A 9,193-nucleotide genomic window follows, 5' to 3' on the forward strand; every position below is an offset into this window, starting at 1 on the left:
CTTAACCTCCAGTGTGCTGTCTGTCTGCACTGGTCTCAGAACAGTTTGAAATGCACCTTATTTTCATCCTAACTCCATATAAAGCCTCTGAAAGTAAAATCTTTCATCTTTTGGATGAACCCATTGATTCTCAATGTGAAAATGCACAGTAATATATGATTTCTAAAGGCAAAATGTGCTAAAGTACACATTAGTGTACATTATATTAAGCAGTTTATTAAACATATCGTTCAATATTTTAAAATGGCACATCATTTGAAACTAGAGACTCTAATCTTTTGACTCAAATAGGTTTCAATGTAAAAAACTTAATTAGGTTTCTTACAAGATTCAATTTTGTTGGTGTTTCACCCAAAGACAAACTCCACTCTAATCAGCGACATGTTGTTTGGTCACATGTCATATGCGTCAAAAGTCTAACCCATTACTGACAGCCCAAAATTAAGTGTAGTGGATAGCGAATCCAATATACGATGTCAATGCATGTGTACACGGTGTCACACAAGGTTAGGGAAAATGTCTTAAATAATAATAAAAAAAACAATTACTGAAGCAACAGAAATTGAAATATATATATATACTTTTATATATATATATATATATATATATATATATATATATATATATATATATATATATATATATATATATAAAGTTGTAATATATTTAATAAGTTACGACATACAATAAAAACACAAGTCACAACTTTAAATAATTAAAACTGTGATTACCTGCCCCCACCTGAAAAATGATGTGTGAAAAATACCCTTTTAAAATACCCAACATTTAAAATTATTACATATATGTATAGTTGACTGATGTCTGCATGAATGCAAGTTTAATTGTGTCCACATATTTACTCAACAGCTACTACAAACATATGACAATATTGGAATTTTAATTGCAGATAAAATAAATAATATATACAGTATATACTCCTACATGTAGCCTATATACAATTTATTGTAGCTACTGGACTTTTGGCTCATAACCTTATTGTTACTAAGATACTGTAGCCTTTGTGACACCTTCCGCATGTGACAACTAGCCCCAACAAGTCTCTTCTATATCAGAACGATCTGGCTGATAACACCATGCATCATTAAATATTATGCTACACAAATCTAAGCTTGACATAGAATCCATTTAATGAAATCTCACTTATTTCTCACTTATTTCTGCCAGATGAGGGCGCCGTGTTTGATCTTTTTTTCTTGGTGAGTTTCAAGTTTAACCCACTGCAGTGACACATCGAACCTTGAATGATGTGAGCTAAGGATGCCCAGTCTATGTCGACTTGCACACTATTTTCCTTTTACACCTCCATGATCTAAAAGTCCAATTTTAACCGATTCCAATTCAGTGGCATGACATAAAATCAATGAAACACATGCATGTACACAAATGAAGCTTCAAGTTATTAGGATATATTTATATATAGAAGACGGTGCACCTGTTGTTCAAGAATGAATCACCATTCGTGGCGATCTGTCAGACTATAATGATTTACTGCTGCGCCTTGCAACAGCTCAAACTAATGTGGAAAGGGGGACTTTTGCCGCAGTTTCTGTTTGTGGATCAGGACAGAATTACAAAGTCATGAAATCGTAACATAATGAATAAACACAAAAAAAAAAAAAATTCTGTCGCGCTGCTGTAAGAAATACTGTTTGGTGCGCGCGACAAAACTGGCCTCAATCCGACTAAAGATTGCGCGTCACTGTTTCTAGAGATCTCCTCAACGAAATACACCAGGGCAGAGCTCTTTATAATTGTCACAAGCGAGTGTTTATGGGAGTCTGAAGTTGATTTTTTTTCTTTCATATTCTCGTACTGTTACATACAGACCCCTCTCTCTCTCTCTGCATCTCTGCGTTTTCTCTCCTCCCGCTTCACCGTGTGGGAAGCTCAATGCAGCAGCAAAACCAACATACTTACAAGGAGACAAGGTGGAATAGTTGCTTTACAAGACTTATCCAGGTATCATTTTCAGACGGGGACTGCACCACCAACACTTATTTTCAGTCAGAGTTTCCCACGACGATGTGGAGGTTGGCATCGCGGTTTGAGCGCATTTTACTTAGCTGAATTATTCATTTCCTCGTCTGTTCGGTCGCCAGAACCCCTTTTCTGACATCAGAGCACGTAGTTCTTTTTACCCCCTCACATCTCGCAACTTGCATAATCTTAAGAAACGGCAGGAATCAACTGGAGTCGATTTCTGGTTTTCCGTATATCGGGAGAGTGCCGACGCGCAATGGATTGTTACTAATTTATCACTTTATTACGAACCGAATCATTTTTTCCCGCCGAACTGTTGAGTGAAGTGTTCAGCTCCAACGTTGAAAATACATTTTAAACTGATGATAAAGCGGAATCGTTTACTCTCTTTCAACCCCGCTTCCTTTAACGGGAGAATGCAGGACTTGTTTTGCATCCAAATCCACCACTTGATATTTCATCATTTTCACTTCGGTTTTGCCGAACGAATTTCTTCTTCAGCGCATCGACAATTTTGAGATGCCTCAAAAGAGCTCAGTAACCTTGGGATTTTATGACACAATATATGTTTTGTACAAGTGTAGCCTGACACGGAGAGTGACTGAGACTGAAATCTGAACCTGACTTAGTGGGTATAATCCCTCTCTTGGCGATCCCAATGTCCGGTGTCATCTGAAAAGAAGGAAATTTTAACATTTCCGGTGAGTCTTGAATTATTTCTGCATTCAGACTGTTGTAGGCACATTTTGAGAATCAATAGGGAAACGCGAACAATATTCTCCCTTTTGTATTTTAATTAAAATAATGATTTTTTGGGGGTGATAATACTGTATTTCCTTTGCATATACGATGGAAAGAGACTTTTTTTTCACCTCCTCTCTTTAGTGAAACACGAGAAATACGCTGATACATACAGTCAATGCGGTGTTAGTCACACTACGTCAGTGTATTTAAAAATGCAATTATCACAATTGTGGTGATTGTTAACCTGATGGATTTTATATTTATTTATTTCCATATGGAATTAAATATTATAGCTGGGTCAGAGCGACTGGCAGGTTGTTCCAAGTTCATTGTGTGCCAGGGTTATCAAACCTCCATGCTTTAAGATCTTGGAATATTGCTGAGTGACTCCAATGGAAACCAGCATGTGTTTTGATTGTTTGTTTGTTTTCCCCCCTTCTAAGGTTACTAAATGGTTTACTGGGTGATTTTAAAAAGGCAAAATGCTGCTGCATGTTCTGTTGGCCTTGTTCATATCGAGTTCATTTTCTGACTCGGATTCGGACCTCAGAGCTGAGAGCTGCAGTGCTTGCTCCTGCATGTCCATCGAGAACGTCCTCTATGTGAACTGTGAGAAAATAACTGTGTACCGACCTACGCAGCTGCAGCCGCCAGTATCCAGCCTCTACCATTTGAATTTCCAGAACAACCTTTTATACATCCTTTACCCCAACACCTTTCTGAATTTCACACACGCAGTCTCACTCCAGCTGGGGAACAACAAACTCCAAAACATTGAGGGAGGGGCCTTCATGGGGCTTAGTGCATTAAAACAGTTGCACTTAAATAACAATGAATTAAAAGAGCTCCGTGCTGACACATTTCGGGGGATCGAGAACTTGGAGTACCTACAGGCCGACTACAATTTAATCAAGTTTATTGAGAAAGGAGCCTTCAACAAATTACATAAACTCAAGGTTCTAATTTTAAATGACAATCTTATTCAAAGCCTACCTGAGAACATTTTTCGATTCGCCTCCCTAACTCACTTGGACATAAGAGGGAATAGGATACAGAAGCTTCCTTATATTGGAGTTTTGGAGCACATTGGGAGGATAGTGGAATTGCAGTTGGATGACAACCCATGGAATTGCACTTGTGATTTGTTACCTTTGAAAGCCTGGTTGGAGAATATGCCCTATAACATTTTCATTGGGGAGGCTATATGTGAGACCCCCAGTGACTTGTATGGCCGACTCTTGAAGGAGACCAATAAACAGGAACTGTGCCCTATGGGGACAGGCAGTGACTTTGACGTACGGATGCCCCCCTCCCAGCCTGAGGGTGGGCTAACCATGTCTAATGTATCACCTTCAACCATAGCACCTTTAGTTACCAAAGCACCCAAAACCACCAGTCCCTCCAAAATATATGGAAATGGGATTGTTGCTGGTATTCCAGCTAGTAAAAATGGTCTAATTTTGTCCTACCAAACTCGAATCCCTCCCCTCTCCTGTCCCCAGCCCTGCACATGCAAAGCTCACCCTTCAGACTTTGGCATTAGTGTCAGCTGTCAAGAAAGAAATATTCAGAGTCTAGCGGATCTCATACCTAAACCACCAAATGCCAAGAAATTGCACCTTAGTGGCAATTACATCAGATATATCAGTCCCACCAATTTCCAAGGTTTTGAGGGTTTAGATTTATTACATTTGGGTAGCAATCAGATATCCACAGTCCAAAAAGGTGTGTTTGCAAACCTAACCAACCTCCGTAGGTTATACCTTAATGGAAATCAGCTGGAGCAGCTGCACCCTGAAATGTTTATTGGGCTTAGTAACCTCCAATATCTCTATCTGGAGTACAATGCCATAAAGGAAGTGTTAGCAGGGACATTTGACACTATGCCAAATTTGCAGCTCTTATACCTGAATAACAATGTTCTCAGAAGCCTTCCTGCATATATCTTTGCAGGCGTTTCTCTTGCCAGATTAAATCTAAAGAACAACCACTTCATGACTCTGCCTGTGAGTGGCGTCCTAGACCAGCTGAAATCACTTACACAAATAGACCTGGATGGCAACCCTTGGGAATGCTCCTGCGATTTAGTGGCTTTGAAACTGTGGCTTGAAAAACTGAATGAAGGTGTCGCTGCCAAAGGGGTCAAGTGTGCGTCTCCAGTGCAGTTCTCCAATATTGAGCTGAAAGAGCTGAAAAATGAGATAATGTGCCCTAAGCTTATAGCCAGGCCTCCTTTTATCCTGACTAGTGCTACCCCCATTCTCACATCACTGTCCCCTGCTGGAGTTGGCAAGGCACCTCCCAGTGGCCCTGTACCATTGTCTATTATGATCTTGAGCATACTTGTGGTTCTGATCCTCACTGTCTTTGTGGCCTTCTGCCTGCTGGTCTTTGTGTTGAGACGCAACAAAAAGCCGGCAGGGAGACAGGAGGGACTTGGCAACCAGGAGTGTGGCTCCATGCCTCTCCAGATTAGGAGGCACAATCACAAATCAAACAAGAAGGATGACCTGGGAGGAGAGACCTTCATTCCGCAGACCATCGAGCACATGAGCAAAGCTCACACCTGTGGAATAAGAGACTCTGAGCCTGGTTTCAAGTTTATAGACTCTGAGAGACAGAAAATGATGCTACACAACAGTGCTGACAAAGACAAGGACTCTCTACCCCTGGACCCTAGGAAGAGATTAAGCACCATTGATGAGTTAGACGAGTTCTTACCGGGACGAGACAACATGTTCCTCCACAACTACTTGGAGAGCAAAAAGGATTTCAACAGTATAGGGGTGAGTGGCTTTGAGATCCGTTACCCCGAGAAACCACATGACAAAAAAATGAAAAAATCATTGATAGGGGGCAATCACAGTAAGATAGTGATTGAGCAGCGTAAAAGTGATTATTATGAACTAAAGGCAAAAATGGGGACCCCAGACTACCTTCAAGTACTAGAGGAACAGACAGCTCTCAGTAAATTCTAGAACATAATTTTCATCTGCCCCTTAATGACAAAAGTGCCTTATGACCAATCTTAATGACCAATGGAATAACGGACACATTTCATTACACAAAACATAACTCCCTTAAAATCGGTGGCTGTGTTAAAATTCTTTAAAAAAAATCATGTTGTGATGCCATTAAGAATTAAGAACCACAGTTAATGAGGATATATTGTTACAAACAGTTGTAGTATGCTGCTATTGTTATGGGTTCCATCAGATTCCACTGAACTTTGTTTTTACCAAATGATTGGGTCATGAAACAGTATTGAGTGTACTTCGTATTGAACCCCCCTCTTCGTTGTTTTTGGTTGGAAGTATTTTTAGGGATCATGGGATGACAAAATCAAATGGAGAAGAAGAATTGGAAGTTGGCTCATGCTTGAAAGTGGTGGAATACCCCAGACTCCCTGCTCTTGGATTATATTTTGCCACTTTTGGGGGCCTTGAAACTCATGGATTTGATTATATCTGAAGGTACTGGCAGCCAATATCCATACATGTTGGATTATTCTAATTAAATGTAAAGAGCCATTTGATATTGTTCTACTGACATGTGATTCTTCTTGATGTGTTCGGATATGGCACATGACAGGACATTGATGAACTCAAGAGAAACTAAAAGCTGCTTGCCATGTAAGCGTATCTGGATTTATTTTGTAAGTCAGAATTATTTGTATTTGTGGGGCAGTTGTGTAAATTACAACAGTCAACAATTAAATTCAACAGTCTCATCAAGAAAAAATAAAATATGAAAAAAAAGAAGAAAAAAATCTTTGAAAACACCTGTCAATTCGTAGTTTAACTTCATAATTAATTTACTTTTCTATGCAGGATTATTTAAAGACTACTGGTACTATTTAACAATTGCAAGGGACATTTTGAATGCTATAATAGTATGAATCTCTGTTCTGACCTGAGTTACATTCTGAATTCTACTTATGGCCTGACTGGCAGAGGTATAAAGATGATGGTGATGTAAATTTCACTGTCATGTTGCATGAGGTAAGGCCTCATAGCGCATCAAGTCTAACAGTTTGCTTATTCTTATATCCCAGAGCAACTTGTAAAAAGGTTTCTTATTAACATTATGCAACCAAATAAGTGTGCATTAACGTGATATGATTCTGGATATTATAAATGTACCAAGGGAATTTAGTACTAATTGGCGCTAATACACTTGGTAATTTATTGGATTTGCTGAGAGGTTTGTGTAATCAACAGTAGTTTGAGACCTTGTAACTCGTCTTGTGAAAAGGCTACAGATTTGGTCAGAATCATATCACATTCCATGTGCAATATTATTATGCTCAATAATATTAGCTTGAAATCTTTATTTTGTTTGTAAGTTCAAGTTAATATTACACAGAGAGCTTTTTTTTTAAAAGGAAAAAGCTTAAATTCGTTCAGTCTTTATTTAAAATATTAAGTTAATGATTGTTTAAAATAGAATGTATCTTGAGGGATAAAATAAATACAATTTTATATCAGTTATGAGAAATCTGTATATTTGTTAATTTCATTGTGCAATCATGTTGAGGTCAAGGTATTAAAATCCGTTCTAATTTGAAAGAGTCTTTTCTTTCTTTCTGCCTTTTTTTCTGTTTAGAGAAGTGTTATCATGTTTTGTTGATCGTTAAATTTGCTTCTCAAATAAAAGGCCCTGAATGCTCTTACAGAGAGTTTTGTAAATTAAGTGTCTTATAGATTTTATTTTAATCAATGATATATTTAAAAAAAAAAAAATCTATAATAGTTAGAATTATCTCTCTCTTCCTCTTTCTGCTTTATGGTTCTTGTTTTTAAAGGTCTTACTTTTTTAGGTAAAATAGATAAATCTAAGATGCTGAAGGGTCTCTTGACTTGAGTTGAAACAGAAGAGAGCCATATCTGATAAGTGAATTGCTTCTGTTGTGTCACTGTCGATATTATTTTGTGTTGGTGATCTTAGGAGCAAAAAAACTTCTTTGTTTCCATTAGTTGATTAGTAGGATCATGCTCAAGAGAGGCTCTTGATAGTCCTTCTCATACATACTTCACCAAAAACGTGAGTGTTGTAGAAAACATCACATGTGGCATTCTGCTTGTCTGTAAAACATATTTTGGCCTTTTTCATGTAAAAACAGTTTTTTTCTGTTTTGTCCCAATAAGGAATATATTACAGGCCCTGTTTGAACAGATATGTTAAGGGTTAGTATTTTGGTGACTTTGGTAAGTTCCTTTGGCTTTTGCATTACTTTGACCAAGTTGAGTGACTGCATTGTTTTGACCAAGAAGTGTGTTTGGCTGTTACATATGCTGATTATGATGCTGATACTGTAATTTGTGATTCTCAGATAATTTTTTACCATAGACAAACTGAATATTAGACTGTCTATATAATCTGACAAATTAGTTGCATTTGGAGATGAAGAGCAACAGACATTGTTTTTAAGTATAATATGTTTAAAAAGCTCAATAATGTACAGTCATCTTGATCTTTACGGTCACAGATTATTGTTTTCCTTCTTGTTGTTTGTAATATCGCCACCATTGACTAGTACCTTTGTGTTGTAGTATGCTAAGGTGTACTTGATTAAGTTCATATATTGGGATCACTGTGCCTTTAAGGTGGGAATTGCAACTCTTATGAGTCTGTGACATCTACAATGTGTGTACAGTACTGTATTTTAAGATGGATTGTGTACAGTAAAGCTCCATTTATAAAGCCCAGAGGGGAGTTGCTAAAACTGTAATGTATTTGTGTAAACCAAGACTTCCTATGCAATAATTAATGATTGTATCGAGGGCCTGCATACTTTTGAATGCGTGACTCATGCCAGCTCATGTTTCCCTGACAACCACTCTTTTGACATTGGTTTTTTTCTTTGGATATAGCTGCATTAAATGAGGCAGAAAGAAAAGTCATTGGTCCGTAGCTGAAACACAAGCGCTTTCAGTATTTAACAGTTCCTGTGAACAGCAAATGTCCTGCTCGTTTTCTCATCACCTGTTTCTGCTCTATTTGATGCAGAAGTGTTAGCTGCAGTAGCATGCACAATTCTGAAGGGAAGATTGAATGTTCAGGTGTAGTTTGGTTTAGTTATATTGACCAAAGATGAGCTCAACAGAATGGGTGTGCCATTTTTGAGGTGTTTGGAAATAAGGAACCCTTAGGTTTCACATTTAAAAACCCCATGAAATCATAACTGGAGTATTGTGGCTTTCAGTCCATTTCTGTCAGCTTTGAAGCCATCTACAAAATGAACTTTTAGCGGATATACAACGGACCAAAAATGTTGATGACTCATCTGCAGTGCACTGCACAGATTTTTGTCGAATTAAAAGCTCTCTATAATGAAAATGCCCCTCCGCTAATACCACCTGCAACCAAATAGCAAGTACCAAATCACAGTTGTGATGTAAACTATATGCTTTTGTTTGTTTATTTTAAAGGCGCACCTTCAATACAT

The 9,193-nt window shown here is 37.9% G+C and overlaps 1 protein-coding gene across 2 annotated transcripts; it reads left to right on the plus strand.

Moving 5' to 3' along the window:
* Nucleotides 1–2,525: 2,525 nt before the first annotated feature.
* On the plus strand, nucleotides 2,526–7,276 carry LOC127659442 (SLIT and NTRK-like protein 4). 2 transcript variants are annotated; one of them, XM_052149258.1, is made up of 3 exons: nucleotides 2,526–2,702; nucleotides 3,189–5,531; nucleotides 6,060–7,276. In XM_052149258.1, exons 2-3 carry the CDS (start codon nucleotides 3,228–3,230, stop codon nucleotides 6,066–6,068), a joined length of 2,313 nt encoding a protein of 770 aa, XP_052005218.1. In that variant the 5' UTR covers nucleotides 2,526–2,702; nucleotides 3,189–3,227; the 3' UTR covers nucleotides 6,069–7,276. The 2 variants fall into 2 exon arrangements, with proteins under 2 accessions (XP_052005218.1, XP_052005217.1); XM_052149257.1 differs by having other exon boundaries at nucleotides 3,189–7,276.
* Nucleotides 7,277–9,193: the final 1,917 nt, after the last annotated feature.

The sequence above is a fragment of the Xyrauchen texanus genome, chromosome 19 (genome assembly GCF_025860055.1).
Source record: "Xyrauchen texanus isolate HMW12.3.18 chromosome 19, RBS_HiC_50CHRs, whole genome shotgun sequence".
Taxonomy (NCBI): domain Eukaryota; kingdom Metazoa; phylum Chordata; class Actinopteri; order Cypriniformes; family Catostomidae; genus Xyrauchen; species Xyrauchen texanus.

What these genes read in the sequence shown, in the direction of transcription:
- LOC127659442 (XM_052149257.1), top strand. Translation starts at nt 3,228, where the DNA reads ATGCTGCTGCATGTTCTGTTGGCCTTGTTCATATCGAGTTCATTTTCT.